The sequence below is a fragment of the Panulirus ornatus genome, chromosome 19 (genome assembly GCF_036320965.1).
Source record: "Panulirus ornatus isolate Po-2019 chromosome 19, ASM3632096v1, whole genome shotgun sequence".
Lineage (NCBI taxonomy): Eukaryota > Metazoa > Arthropoda > Malacostraca > Decapoda > Palinuridae > Panulirus > Panulirus ornatus.
This window is the reverse complement of record NC_092242.1, coordinates 10,290,702-10,306,741: the sequence shown is the minus strand read 5'-3', so window position 1 is coordinate 10,306,741 and position 16,040 is coordinate 10,290,702. Positions and strand designations below refer to the sequence as shown.

The 16,040-nt window shown below is 41.5% G+C and overlaps 1 protein-coding gene across 12 annotated transcripts in view; it reads left to right on the top strand.

The window, feature by feature from the left end:
- The window catches only part of LOC139755383 (uncharacterized), a 102,489-nt gene that overhangs the window by 37,353 nt on the left and 49,096 nt on the right, over positions 1–16,040 (top strand). For all 12 annotated transcript variants that reach the window (XM_071673619.1, XM_071673622.1, XM_071673615.1 and 9 more), the window contains exon 12: positions 2,235–2,463. In XM_071673619.1, coding sequence (XP_071529720.1) covers positions 2,235–2,463 — 229 coding nt within the window. The remainder of the gene's footprint in view (positions 1–2,234; positions 2,464–16,040) is intronic.

The window sequence follows — 16,040 nt, the reverse complement described above, 5'->3', positions numbered from 1 at the left end:
AATTGGAGGTGGAAAGATGGAGTGAAAAGGATTTTGTGTGATCGGGGCCTGAACATGCAGGAGGGTGAAAGGAGGGCAAGGAATAGAGTGAATTGGAGCGATGTGGTATACAGGGGTTGACGTGCTGTCAGTGGATTGAATCAAGGCATGTGAAGCGTCTGGGGTAAACCATGGAAGGCTGTGTAGGTATGTATATTTGCGTGTGTGGACGTGTGTATGTACATGTGTATGGGGGGGGTTGGGCCATTTCTTTCGTCTGTTTCCTTGCGCTACCTCGCAAACGCGGGAGACAGCGACAAAGTATAAAAAAAAAAAAAAAAAAAAAAAAAAAAAAAAAAAATAAGGCATGTGTATGAGTAGGAAGAGAGGAGAGTGATTGGTTCCCAGTGAATGTTGGTTTGCGGCAGGGGTGCGTGATGTCACCATGGTTGTTTAATTTGTTTATGGATGGGGTGGTTAGGGAGGTGAATGCAAGAGTTTTGGAGAGAGGGGCAAGTATGCAGTCTGATGTGGATGGGAGGGCTTGGGAAGTGAGTCATTTGTTGTTCACTGATGAGACAGCGCTGGTGGCTGATTCGGGTGAGAAACTGCAGAAGTTGGTGACTGAGTTTGGTAAAGCGTGTGAAAGAAGAACGGTGAGAGTAAATGTGAGTAAGAGCAAGGCTGTTAGGTACGGTAGGGTTGAGGGGCAAGTTAATTGGGAGAAAAACTGGAGGAAGTCGAGTGTTTTAGATATCTGGGTGTGAATTTAGCAGTGGATGGAACCATGGAAGTGGAAGTGAGTCATAGGGTGAGGGAGGGGGCGAAGGCTCTGGAAGCATTGAAGAATGTGTGGAAGGTGAGAACGTTAACTCGGAGAGCAAAAATGGGTATGTTTGAGGGAATTGTAGTTCCAACAATGTTATATGGTTGCGAGGCGTGGGCTATAGATAGGGTTGTGTGGAGGATGGTGGATGTGTTGGAAATGAAATGTTTTAGGACAGTATGTGGTGTGAGGTGGTTTGATTGAGTAAGTAATGAAAGGGTAAGAGAGATGTGTGGTAATAGAATGAGTGTGGTTGAGAGAGCAAAAGAGGGTGTATTGAAATGGTTTGGTCACATGGAGAGGATGGTGGATGTGTTGGAAATGAAATGTTTTAGGACAGTATGTGGTGTGAGGTGGTTTGATTGAGTAAGTAATGAAAGGGTAAGAGAGATGTGTGGTAATAGAATGAGTGTGGTTGAGAGAGCAAAAGAGGGTGTATTGAAATGGTTTGGTCACATGGAGAGAATGCATGAGGAAAGATTGACAAAGAGGATATATGTGTCAGAGGTGGAGGGAACAAGGAGAAGTGGGAGACCAAATTGGAGGTGGTAAGATAGAATGATTGGGGCCTGAACATACAGGAGGGTGAAAGGCATGTAAGGAATAGAGTGAATTGAAACAATGTGGTATACCGGGGTCGACGTGCTGGTTCAGTCCATTGGCAGCACGTCGACCCTGGTATACCACATCATTCCAATTCACTCTATTCCTTACACCCCTTTCACCCTCCTGAATGTTCAGGACCTGATCGTTCAAAATCCTTTGCACTCCATCCTTCCACCTCCAATTTGGTGTCCTGCTTCTCCTTTTTCCCTCCACCTCTGAGTCGTATATCCTCTTTGTCAACCTGTCCTCACTCATTCTCTCCAAACCATTTCAACACATCCCCTTGTGCCTTTTAAACAACACTCTTTATACTACCACACATCTCTCTTACCCTTTCATTACATCCTCAGTCAAACCACCTCACACCACATATTGTCCTCAAACTTTTCATTTCATTTATAAAATACAGTATGGCATGATTTATTTTTCATTTTCTCAGTTTTTCTGTTGTATTTCTACAGTACAGGATTATTAGAACTTTAGTGTCTGAATTTTCCTGTTATCCTATTTGCTTAGGGTGCTAACTTGTTTGAACTTTCATTGTAAATATTCCTTTTAATAAAATAAATGGAGGAATGATATTGCAGTACTCTACAACTGCCATCTGCAACCAGATGAAGTTTGTTTATTGAAAGGGCTTTGTTAGAAAGAGTCATTAATAAAGACTCGGTGTTAAAGGGTTGTGCAAATTATTTCATGTGATACTGTTGCAAGTGAAGAGCTCATAAACATGGATTTAATATTCATGTTGAAGGCTTTATGAGTTTGTGTTTATACCATTTTAGCAATATTGTTAACCTCCTAACATTTTCTTCACTTTTAGGAGGATCAGCTCCTCCACCAGAACTTATCCAGAATATTGTTTCTTCAATTACCAATCAACTTGGAGTCCGCCTTGGTGGTGTCTCCACTGCTACAACTTCTACTTCGTCCTCATCCTCCACAGCCACTACCTCCAGCTCTTCCTCCTCCACTGCTGCTAGTTCTTCATCAGCTGGCCCTGGTGTTCAGAGTACAGGCTCGGGGCGCAATAGCCAGGCTGCTGGTAATAGGTATGTTTTATATATCTGTATATGTTTCATTAGAATGATGTTAAACAAAATTTTGTGAGATGGGCTGATGTTGCCTTAACAGTGTTTGATAATGGAAATGTTATTCAGTTGAGCATCATCTGATGATGCCTCAGTAAAAGACTACAAATCCAGATGGCATAGTTGTAAAAATTGATAGGATTATATGTAAAGTATGATTTTAAAAGTAGTATGATGGTCAAGTATATTGGTGTATCTGATCAATATTAATAGCCCTACCCTTTATGTACATTTTATTTGCTTACTAACCCATTATAAACCAGCCTTTTATATGTTATTCCTACATCTTTTAATAATTGCAATTACTTTCCTCAAACTGACAAGTGAGCTATATGGGCTGTTTACTTCTCTGACCTCTCAAGAGAGAACACCTGGACAGCCAGTAGCATAGAACATCATAGAATGAGTGAATTCTGCAGTTACTAAGCATCTAGTTGTATCCTGTAGCACCAGTTCAGAGATGCACAGCCAATATACAGAAAGCATTTACCCCCACCCCTCTGTTCTGGATGATTTGCCTTTGCTGTTTGTGTCAGGCTTCTTGCCTTTTGTTATGACTTGGCGAGAACTGGATCATCCTTAAGTTAATGTTCAGATATCCATGCTGTTTAGAAGGGAATATTATTATGGCAAACTGAACAGGTAAGCCTCTTATGACATTGTCCCAATTAATGCTGTTTCCCTTTAATTCCCTTAGTCATTTGCTCCAAGTTGCAAATTTATGTTTATAATTTGCTAAGGTCATGAAATTGCACTGCCATATTTTGAATCAGGCACCAAGGGAACTATGTTGTTCCATGAGATATTGTTAACATTGTAAAAGAAATTGGTTTTGATGAATTGGATGAGGCTGACTTGGAAAAAAATTCTCTTTGGTGAACCATTACCCTAGTTAGTGCTAATTACAACACAAATGTCAAAGGCTTTTCAGCTTAATGAAAGAGCAGTGGCTGTTGTCAGCAAGGATGATCCCAGGAGAAATTCCATTCCCCAGGCTGTTAGATGTAGTGGTTAATCCTATCCATTGTTCTAAAGATCTTTATCATTGAAAGAAAAGAAACACAGTTAAGCAGTCTGCAGATTGTTCCAAAATTTGTCTGAAGCAGCAGTAGAAGACACAAGAGCCTACACGTCCAATTTTATCTGCAGTTCCATCTGTTGATGAAGAGGCAGAAGATTCTACCCCTTTTTCCACTTAACTCCACTACTTTCCCCTCCACCTCAACCCACTTATTTAAGCAAGCTTCACCACCATCCTGTTATATATAAAATGTAGTGTATTAGAATAACTTTTGTTTCTACTTGTATAGCAACATTTTTTCTTTAATTTTAGAAAATATTTCCTGAGTTAGGTATCATGGAATTTGATTAATAGTCTGTTGCATGATTCCCCTAAATTTATGCTTTGCTGCCCCTTGATTTGGCTTTTTTTTTTAGTACCAAAATGAAGGAAATTATATACTGTTTCCAGGTCAGCTATCACCTGAAATACATTCATTTTTGAAAAATGTTGACCATCCTACTCAGTTCATCAAATTCTTTAAAAATTATCTGTAAGGAAGCTTTAAAGAATTGTGATCACTTGTTTTCATACATATTCACCTTACATGCATTGTCAAGGTAGTGCCAGAAGCAGATGGAGAAGTGGACTCATTTGTTTACATCCACTTTCTAGCAGACATGTATAATGCACCGAAACCAGAGGGTCTTTTCCACATCCAGGCTCCCCTAACCTTTCTGTTTTTTATTTCACCATTTCACATGCCCTGGTTCAGCCTATTGACAGCACACTGACCCTTATATACCACATCACTGCAGTTCACTTTAGGCCCATGAACCCCTTAAGGCATCTTTGACTTTATTATTCCACCTCCTTCATAGTTCCGTACTTTTTTCTTTGTTCCCACCACTTCTTGCATGTATGCTTTCATAGCCATCCAAAGAGGATGTCAGATATGGTCCCATATTTATCAGACAAAACATGAAAATATAGTTATCTGAGTGGCACATATTTTTACTTAGTGTTGTTAAAAAATGCATTTCATCTTCTGTATTTCATTTTCATATATTTACATAAACAACATTCATTTTGAAATGTCTGTTTACGACAAAGGTACAATGCCAGTCTGGTATTAGTAGTTAAAGTCCTTGTAAGTGAAAATACTTTTAATGTGCTAATTTGTTAGACTTTCAAAAACCAAATAACCCACTTTTGTTGAAATATATTAAAAACTAATCTTCAAAACACCCTGCTAAGATTTTATCAAATACACAGTTTTATGCATCTTTAATGTATTGTAAACCTTGCACTCCTTTCACAGCAAACTTTAAAACAAATTTCCATTTTGTGTTTATGAGATGTCACTCTTCTATCTGAAAATATATTTTTTTCATCATAATACAATCATTATGTCATTGTGCTCTATGTATGTAACATTCTTAAAACTTATAAAGGATATAGGCATTGAAATTTGTGCATCTGTGAATAATGAGTTGTTGCAATCAACTACTAATCGTCTGTGTCATTTTCATCAGAACAATTTCCCTTTATTTCTGGCCTGATTGTGTTCTGTAAGTAGAAGGGCAACAACATACACTGTTGTATGTAAGTCCTGCAGATTTACAATTACAGCATTTGTAAAACGAGATGATTTGCTACCACGATGTGTGTACTCACTGAGCTTCTTGGGTGTAAGATCTTTGTCTGTCCAACAGATAGAGGTCATTTCGGTTCAGCACCCATCCATGTCCATCAAGACAAGGAAATTCATAATTTGCATGGTCTGTGGTTTTTGTTACATCCATTGTTGGACTTTTGATGTGACTGGGGTTCTTGATACAGAAAAGTTCATACTGTGCTTCATTTATGTTATTTGTCTTCATTAGGTGAATGTTCAACTGTTCACAGATTGAGTACACTTCTTCACTAGCTTGCAGTTTTGTCCTAGCATATTCGTGGGTCATACAGCAACCTCATCATTCTCAGTAAAGTCAAGAACTAAAGAACTACTTTCTTTCCCTTGCCATTAAATATGCTGGTCATGAGACTTATTGAATGTGCAACCTCATCTGTCTGAAAGCTGGCCAACATCAGTCAAGTGCTGTTTCAAATGAGAGCCAGAGACCAGTAAGAGTTTGGCACTGATGTGTTGCTGAATGGTCAGTATTTTAACATCTGTATCACTACATGTAATTGCAAGTTTTATGTCCATTTTTTGCTGGATGATGAGTGTGGAGCAGTAATCTTCCATCTGCTTCCTTCTGTATTGTTTGGAGCTCAGCAGCTTTGTTGCATTGAATTTTCCCTTGAGCGTGTAATCACCTGAAACATTCTCAGTTAGTTCTTGAGGATAGTTCTCTGTCTTGCAGAGTCTTTAGGTGTCTGTTACTCCACCATTCCTTGTGCCAGAATTTGAAAGGTATAATATTTCAAAAGATATCCATGTTATCTCCAGTGTGTAAAATTAGGGTAGAGTGTGACTCCCAGTCTCTCTCTCTTTGATTTTTATCGTAAAAGATATAATATATTTAAATATATTTATGCTATTTACCACCAACAATATGCTTGTGTATGATGCAAAAGTGCTCTGGGAAATCATTCAGTAGAATGAAAGAATCATCTCTGTTTTCTGAGATGGCATGGGCAGCTGAGTGAACTAATTTAGGCCATCTCATTAAAGCCATATTTGTCGTCTTCACCAAAAGCTAAGCAGTAGAAGGTAATTAAATGGAGTGGGAGCAGTGGGGGCTATAAATACTCCCCTCCTATTTTACTTTTCCAAAAGACGGAACAGAAATGCAGGCCAAATGAGGATTTTTTCCTCTGAGTCTTGGTCACCTGTTCCTGATGCTACCTCTCTGAAGTAGGAAATGGCAAATATATACAAAAAAATATTATTTATGTATTTATATACTTTGTCACAGTCTCCTGCATTAGCGAGTTAGCACAAGGAAACATTCGAAAGAATGGCTCAACCCACCCACATACACATGTATATGCATACACATCCACACACGCACATATACATACCTATACATTTCAACGTATAATTATATACACATACACAGATGTATACATATATACAGATGCACATAATTCATACTTGCTGCCTTTTATTCATTCCTGTCGCCACCCTGCCACACATGAAATGACACCCCCTCCTCCCCCTGCACGCACGTGAGGTGGCACTAGGAAAATACAACAGAGGCCACATTCGTTCACACTCAGTCTCTAGCTGTCATGTATAATGCACTGAAACCACAGCTCCCTTTCCACATCCAGGCCCACAAAACTTTCCATGGTTTACCCCAGACACTTCACATGCCCTGGTTCAATCCATTGACAGCACATCAACCCCAGTATACCACATCATTCCAATTCATTCTATTTCTTGCACGCCTCTCACCCTCCTGCATGTTCAGGCCCCAATCGCTCAAAATCTTTTTCACTCCATCCTTCCACCTCACTTTGGTCTCCCACTTCTTGTTCCCTCCACATCTGACACATATATCCTCTTTGTCAATCTTTCCTCACTCATTCTCTCCATGTGACCAAACCATTTCAATACATCCTCTTCTGGTGTCTCAGCCACACTCTTTTTATTACCAACATCTCTCTTACCCTTTCACTACTTAATCAAACCACCTCACACCATATATTGTCCTCAAACATCTCATTTCCAGCACATCTACCCTCCTCCGCACAACCCTATCTATAGCCTACGCCTCTCAACCATATAACATTGTTGGAACCACTATTCCTTCAAACATACCCATTTTTGCTTTCTGAGATATTGTTCTCGCATTCCACACATTTTTTCCTCCTTGATTGCTGTAGCCTGCATTAGCAAGGTAGTGCCAGGAAACAAAGAAAGACACCTCCACTTGCATTCATAGACACATATATATAATGTGTGTATATATATGTGTATATGAGTGGATGGGCCATTCTTTGTCTGTTTCCTGTTGCTACCTCACTGACACAGGAAACGGTGATCAAGTAGAATAATGATGTGAATAAGAGCAAGGTTATTAGGTTCAGTAGGCTTGATGGACAAGTTGATTGACAAGTTGACCGGGTTATAGTGATGGGTGATTTGAATTCAAAGGTGAGTAATGTGGCAGTTGAGGGAATAATTGGTATACATGGGGTGTTCAGTGTTGTAAATGGAAATGGTGAAGAGCTTGTAGATTTATTTGCTGAAAAAGGACTGATGATTGGGAATACCTGGTTTAAAAAGCGAGATATACATAAGTATACTTATCTAAGTAGGAGAGATGGCCAGAGAGCGTTATTGGATTACGTGTTAATTGACAGGCGTGCGAAAGAGAGACTTTTGGATGTTAATGTGCTGAGAGGTGCAACTGGAGGGATGTCTGATCATTATCTTGTGGAGGCTAAGGTGAAGATTTGTATGGGTTTTCAGAAAAGAAGAGTGAATGTTGGGGTGAAGAGGGTGGTGAGAGTAAGTGAGCTTGGGAAGGAGACCTGTGTGAGGAAGTACCAGGAGAGACTGAGTACAGAATGGAAAAAGGTGAGAACAATGGAAGTAAGGGGAGTGGGGGAGGAATGGGATGTATTTAGGGAATCAGTGATGGATTGCACAAAAGATGCTTGTGGCATGAGAAGAGTGGGAGGTGGGTTGATTAGAAAGGGTAGTGAGTGGTGGGATGAAGAAGTAAGAGTATTAGTGAAAGAGAAGAGAGAGGCATTTGGACGATTTTTGCAGGGAAAAAATGCAATTGAGTGGGAGATGTATAAAAGAAAGGGACAGGAGGTCAAGAGAAAGGTGCAAGAGGTGAAAAAAAGGGCAAATGAGAGTTGGGGTGAGAGAGTATCATTAGATTTTAGGGAGAATAAAAAGATGTTCTGGAAGGAGGTAAATAAAGTGCGTAAGACAAGGGAGCAAATGGGAACTTCAGTGAAGGGCGCAAATGGGGAGGTGATAACAAGTAGTGGTGATGTGAGAAGGAGATGGAGTGAGTATTTTGAAGGTTTGTTGAATGTGATTGATGATAGAGTGGCCGATATCGGGTGTTTTGGTCGAGGTGGTGTGCAATGTTAGAGGGTTAGGGAAAATGATTTGGTAAACAGAGAAGAGGTAGTGAAAGCTTTTGGAAGATGAAAGCCGGCAAGGCAGCAGGTTTGGATGGTATTGCAGTGGAATTTATTAAAAAAGGGGGTGATTGTATTGTTGACTGGTTGGTAAGGTTATTTAATGTATGTATGACTCATGGTGAGGTGCCTGAGGATTGGCGGAATGCGTGCATAGTGCCATTGTACAAAGGCAAAGGGGATAAGAGTGAGTGCTCAAATTACAGAGGTATAAGTTTGTTGAGTATTCCTGGTAAATTATATGGGAGGGTATTGATTGAGAGGGTGAAGGCATGTACAGAGCATCAGATTGGGGAAGAGCAGTGTGGTTTCAGAAGTGGTAGAGGATGTGTGGATCAGGTGTTTGCTTTGAAGAATGTATGTGATAAATACTTAGAAAAGCAAATTGATTTGTATGTAACATTTATGGATCTGGAGAAGGCATATGATAGAGTTGATAGAGATGCTCTGTGGAAGGTATTAAGAATATATGGTGTGGGAGGAAAGTTGTTAGAAGCAGTGAAAAGTTTTTATCGAGGATGTAAGGCATGTGTACGTGTAGGAAGAGAGGAAAGTGATTGGTTCTCAGTGAATGTAGGTTTGCGGCAGGGGTGTGTGATGTCTCCATGGTTGTTTAATTTGTTTATGGATGGGGTTGTTAGGGAGGTAAATGCAAGAGTTTTGGAAAGGGGGGCAAGTATGAAGTCTGTTGGGGCTGAGAGAGCTTGGGAAGTGAGTCAGTTGTTGTTCGCTGATGATACAGCGCTGGTGGCTGATTCATGTGAGAAACTGCAGAAGCTGGTGACTAAGTTTGGTAAAGTGTGTGGAAGAAGAAAGTTAAGAGTAAATGTGAATAAGAGCAAGGTTATTAGGTACAGTAGGGTTGAGGGTCAAGTCAATTGGGAGGTGAGTTTGAATGGAGAAAAACTGGAGGAAGTGAAGTGTTTTAGATATCTGGGAGTGGATCTGGCAGCAGATGCAACCATGGAAGCGGAAGTGGATCATAGGGTGGGGGAGGGGGCGAAAATTCTGGGGGCCTTGAAGAATGTGTGGAAGTCGAGTACATTATCTCGGAAAGCAAAAATGGGTATGTTTGAAGGAATAGTGGTTCCAACAATGTTGTATGGTTGCGAGGCGTGGGCTATGGATAGAGTTGTGCGCAGGAGGATGGATGTGCTGGAAATGAGATGTTTGAGGACAATGTGTGGTGTGAGGTGGTTTGATCGAGTGAGTAACGTAAGGGTAAGAGAGATGTGTGGAAATAAAAAGAGCGTGGTTGAGAGAGCAGAAGAGGGTGTTTTGAAGTGGTTTGGGCACATGGAGAGAATGAGTGAGGAAAGATTGACCAAGAGGATATATGTGTCGGAGGTGGAGGGAACGAGGAGAAGAGGGAGACCAAATTGGAGGTGGAAAGATGGAGTGAAAAAGATTTTGTGTGATCGGGGCCTGAACATGCAGGAGGGTGAAAGGAGGGCAAGGAATAGAGTGAATTGGAGCGATGTGGTATACCAGGGTTGATGTGCTGTCAGTGGATTGAATCAAGGCATGTGAAGCGTCTGGGGTAAACCATGGAAAGCTGTGTAGGTATGTATATTTGCGTGTGTGGACGTATGTATATACATGTGTATGGGGGGGGGTTGGGCCATTTCTTTCGTCTGTTTCCTTGCGCTACCTCGCAAACGCGGGAGACAGTGACAAAGTATAATAAAATAAAAATAAAAAAAATGAGTGGATGGGCCATTCTTTGTCTGTTTCCTGTTGCTACCTCACTGACACAGGAAATGGTGATCAAGTAGAATAATGATGTGAATAAGAGCAAGGTTATTAGGTTCAGTAGGGTTGATGGACAAGTTGATTGGGATTTAAGTTTGAATGGAGAAGAATTGGAGGAAGTGAAATGTTTTAGGTATTTGGGAGTGGACTTAGCAGTGGATGGAACCATGGAAGCAGAAGCAAGTCACAGGGTGGGGGAGGGGGCGAAGGTTCTGGGATAAATGAAGTTTGATTTGTGGGAGGAGAGAACATTATGTTGGAGCAAAAATGGGTATGTTTGAAGGAATAGCAGTTCCAACAAAGTAACATGGTTGCGAGGCATGGGCCATAGATAGGGTTGTATGGATGAGAGTGAATGTGTTGGAAATGAAATGGCTGAGACAGTGTGTGGTGTGAGTTGGTTTGATCGAGTAAGTAATGAAAGGGTAAGGGAGATATGTAGAAATAAAAAGAGTGTGGTTGAGAGATCAGAAGAGAGTGTGTTGAAATGGTTTGGACATATGGAGAGAATGAATGAGGAAAGATTGACAAAGAGGACCTATGTGTCAAAGGTGAAGGGAACAAGAAGCAGAAAACCAAATTGGAGGTGGAAGGATGGAGTGAAAATGATTTTGAGCTATTGGGGTCTGAACATAAGGAGGGTGAGAGGCATGCAAGGAATAAAGTGAATTGGAACGATGTGGTATACCGGGGTTGACGTGCTGTCAATGGACTGAACCAGGGCATGTGAAGCGTCAAGGGTAAAACAATGAAAAGGTCTGCGGGGCCTGGTTTTGGAAAGGGAGCTTTGGTTTTGGTGCATTACACATGACAGCTAGAGACTGTGTGAACGAATGTGGCTTTTTTTTCTGTTTTCCAGGTGCTACCTCACTGAAGAGGGGATAGTGATGCTGTTTTCGGTGGGGCGGGGTGGCACTGGGAATGGATGAAGGCAAGCAAGTATGAATATGTACGTGTGTATGTATGTAATGTTCCGGACTTGCGAGTTAGCACCAGGAAACAGATGAAGAATGGCCCATCCACTCATATTCACATATATATATACATGATTGCACATACATATACATGTACATATCAACATATACACACAGACACGCATATATATATATATGTTCTGGAAGGAGGTAAATAAAGTGCGTAAGACAAGGGAGCAAATGGGAACTTCAGTGAAGGGCGCAAATGGGGAGGTGAAAACAAGTAGTGGTGATGTGAGAAGGAGATGGAGTGAGTATTTTGAAGGTTTGTTGAATGTGTTTGATGATAGAGTGGCAGATATAGGGTGTTTTGGTCGAGGTGGTGTGCAAAGTGAGAGGGGTAGGGAAAATGATTTGGTAAACAGAGAAGAGGTAGTGAAAGCTTTGCGGAAGATGAAAGCCGGCAAGGCAGCAGGTTTGGATGGTATTGCAGTGGAATTTATTAAAAAGGGGGGTGACTGTATTGTTGACTGGTTGGTAAGGTTATTTAATGTATGTATGACTCATGGTGAGGTGCCTGAGGATTGGCGGAATGCGTGCATAGTGCCATTGTACAAAGGCAAAGGGGATAAGAGTGAGTGCTCAAATTACAGAGGTATAAGTTTGTTGAGTATTCCTGGTAAATTATATGGGAGGGTATTGATTGAGAGGGTGAAGGCATGTACAGAGCATCAGATTGGGGAAGAGCAGTGTGGTTTCAGAAGTGGTAGAGGATGTGTGGATCAGGTGTTTGCTTTGAAGAATGTATGTGAGAAATACTTAGAAAAGCAAATGGATTTGTATGTAGCATTTATGGATCTGGAGAAGGCATATGATAGAGTTGATAGAGATGCTCTGTGGAAGGTATTAAGAATATATGGTGTGGGAGGCAAGTTGTTAGAAGCAGTGAAAAGTTTTTATCGAGGATGTAAGGCATGTGTACGTGTAGGAAGAGAGGAAAGTGATTGATTCTCAGTGAATGTAGGTTTGCGGCAGGGGTGTGTGAAGTCTCCATGGTTGTTTAATTTGTTTATGGATGGGGTTGTTAGGGAGGTGAATGCAAGAGTTTTGGAAAGAGGGGCAAGTATGAAGTCTGTTGGGATGAGAGAGCTTGGGAAGTGAGTCAGTTGTTGTTCGCTGATGATACAGCGCTGGTGGCTGATTCATGTGAGAAACTGCAGAAGCTGGTGACTGAGTTTGGTAAAGTGTGTGAAAGAAGAAAGTTAAGAGTAAATGTGAATAAGAGCAAGGTAATTAGGTACAGTAGGGTTGAGGGTCAAGTCATTTGGGAGGTAAGTTTGAATATAGAAAAACTGGAGGAAGTAAAGTGTTTTAGATATCTGGGAGTGGATCTGGCAGCGGATTGAACCATGGAAGCGGAAGTGGATCATAGGGTGGGGGAGGGGGCAAAAATCCTGGGAGCCTTGAAGAATGTGTGGAAGTTGAGAACATTATCTCGGAAAGCAAAAATGGGTATGTTTGAAGGAATAGTGGTTCCAACAATGTTGTATGGTTGCGAGGCGTGGGCTATGGATAGAGTTGTGCGCAGGAGGATGGATGTGCTGGAAATGAGATGTTTGAGGACAATGTGTGGTGTGAGGTGGTTTGATCGAGTAAGTAACGTAAGGGTAAGAGAGATGTGTGGAAATAAAAAGAGCGTGGTTGAGAGAGCAGAAGAGGGTGTTTTGAAGTGGTTTGGGCACATGGAGAGAATGAGTGAGGAAAGACTTGACCAAGAGGATATATGTGTCGGAGGTGGAGGGAACGAGGAGAAGAGGGAGACCAAATTGGAGGTGGAAAGATGGAGTGAAAAAGATTTTGTGTGATCGGGGCCTGAACATGCAGGAGGGTGAAAGGAGAGCAAGGAATAGAGTGAATTGGAGCGATTGAGTATACCAGGGTTGATGTGCTGTCAGTGGATTGAATCAAGGCATGTGAAGCGTCTGGGGTAAACCATGGAAAGCTGTGTAGGTATGTATATTTGCGTGTGTGGACGTATGTATATACATGTGTATGGGGGGGGGTTGGGCCATTTCTTTCGTCTGTTTCCTTGCGCTACCTCGCAAACGCGGGAGACAGTGACAAAGTATAATAAAATAAAAATAAAAAAAATGAGTGGATGGGCCATTCTTTGTCTGTTTCCTGTTGCTACCTCACTGACACAGGAAATGGTGATCAAGTAGAATAATGATGTGAATAAGAGCAAGGTTATTAGGTTCAGTAGGGTTGATGGACAAGTTGATTGGGATTTAAGTTTGAATGGAGAAGAATTGGAGGAAGTGAAATGTTTTAGGTATTTGGGAGTGGACTTAGCAGTGGATGGAACCATGGAAGCAGAAGCAAGTCACAGGGTGGGGGAGGGGGCGAAGGTTCTGGGATAAATGAAGTTTGATTTGTGGGAGGAGAGAACATTATGTTGGAGCAAAAATGGGTATGTTTGAAGGAATAGCAGTTCCAACAAAGTAACATGGTTGCGAGGCATGGGCCATAGATAGGGTTGTATGGATGAGAGTGAATGTGTTGGAAATGAAATGGCTGAGACAGTGTGTGGTGTGAGTTGGTTTGATCGAGTAAGTAATGAAAGGGTAAGGGAGATATGTAGAAATAAAAAGAGTGTGGTTGAGAGATCAGAAGAGAGTGTGTTGAAATGGTTTGGACATATGGAGAGAATGAATGAGGAAAGATTGACAAAGAGGACCTATGTGTCAAAGGTGAAGGGAACAAGAAGCAGAAAACCAAATTGGAGGTGGAAGGATGGAGTGAAAATGATTTTGAGCTATTGGGGTCTGAACATAAGGAGGGTGAGAGGCATGCAAGGAATAAAGTGAATTGGAACGATGTGGTATACCGGGGTTGACGTGCTGTCAATGGACTGAACCAGGGCATGTGAAGCGTCAAGGGTAAAACAATGAAAAGGTCTGCGGGGCCTGGTTTTGGAAAGGGAGCTTTGGTTTTGGTGCATTACACATGACAGCTAGAGACTGTGTGAACGAATGTGGCTTTTTTTTTCTGTTTTCCAGGTGCTACCTCACTGAAGAGGGGATAGTGATGCTGTTTTCGGTGGGGCGGGGTGGCACTGGGAATGGATGAAGGCAAGCAAGTATGAATATGTACGTGTGTATGTATGTAATGTTCCGGACTTGCGAGTTAGCACCAGGAAACAGATGAAGAATGGCCCATCCACTCATATTCACATATATATATACATGATTGCACATACATATACATGTACATATCAACATATACACACAGACACGCATATATATATATATGTTCTGGAAGGAGGTAAATAAAGTGCGTAAGACAAGGGAGCAAATGGGAACTTCAGTGAAGGGCGCAAATGGGGAGGTGAAAACAAGTAGTGGTGATGTGAGAAGGAGATGGAGTGAGTATTTTGAAGGTTTGTTGAATGTGTTTGATGATAGAGTGGCAGATATAGGGTGTTTTGGTCGAGGTGGTGTGCAAAGTGAGAGGGGTAGGGAAAATGATTTGGTAAACAGAGAAGAGGTAGTGAAAGCTTTGCGGAAGATGAAAGCCGGCAAGGCAGCAGGTTTGGATGGTATTGCAGTGGAATTTATTAAAAAGGGGGGTGACTGTATTGTTGACTGGTTGGTAAGGTTATTTAATGTATGTATGACTCATGGTGAGGTGCCTGAGGATTGGCGGAATGCGTGCATAGTGCCATTGTACAAAGGCAAAGGGGATAAGAGTGAGTGCTCAAATTACAGAGGTATAAGTTTGTTGAGTATTCCTGGTAAATTATATGGGAGGGTATTGATTGAGAGGGTGAAGGCATGTACAGAGCATCAGATTGGGGAAGAGCAGTGTGGTTTCAGAAGTGGTAGAGGATGTGTGGATCAGGTGTTTGCTTTGAAGAATGTATGTGAGAAATACTTAGAAAAGCAAATGGATTTGTATGTAGCATTTATGGATCTGGAGAAGGCATATGATAGAGTTGATAGAGATGCTCTGTGGAAGGTATTAAGAATATATGGTGTGGGAGGCAAGTTGTTAGAAGCAGTGAAAAGTTTTTATCGAGGATGTAAGGCATGTGTACGTGTAGGAAGAGAGGAAAGTGATTGATTCTCAGTGAATGTAGGTTTGCGGCAGGGGTGTGTGAAGTCTCCATGGTTGTTTAATTTGTTTATGGATGGGGTTGTTAGGGAGGTGAATGCAAGAGTTTTGGAAAGAGGGGCAAGTATGAAGTCTGTTGGGATGAGAGAGCTTGGGAAGTGAGTCAGTTGTTGTTCGCTGATGATACAGCGCTGGTGGCTGATTCATGTGAGAAACTGCAGAAGCTGGTGACTGAGTTTGGTAAAGTGTGTGAAAGAAGAAAGTTAAGAGTAAATGTGAATAAGAGCAAGGTAATTAGGTACAGTAGGGTTGAGGGTCAAGTCATTTGGGAGGTAAGTTTGAATATAGAAAAACTGGAGGAAGTAAAGTGTTTTAGATATCTGGGAGTGGATCTGGCAGCGGATTGAACCATGGAAGCGGAAGTGGATCATAGGGTGGGGGAGGGGGCAAAAATCCTGGGAGCCTTGAAGAATGTGTGGAAGTTGAGAACATTATCTCGGAAAGCAAAAATGGGTATGTTTGAAGGAATAGTGGTTCCAACAATGTTGTATGGTTGCGAGGCGTGGGCTATGGATAGAGTTGTGCGCAGGAGGATGGATGTGCTGGAAATGAGATGTTTGAGGACAATGTGTGGTGTGAGGTGG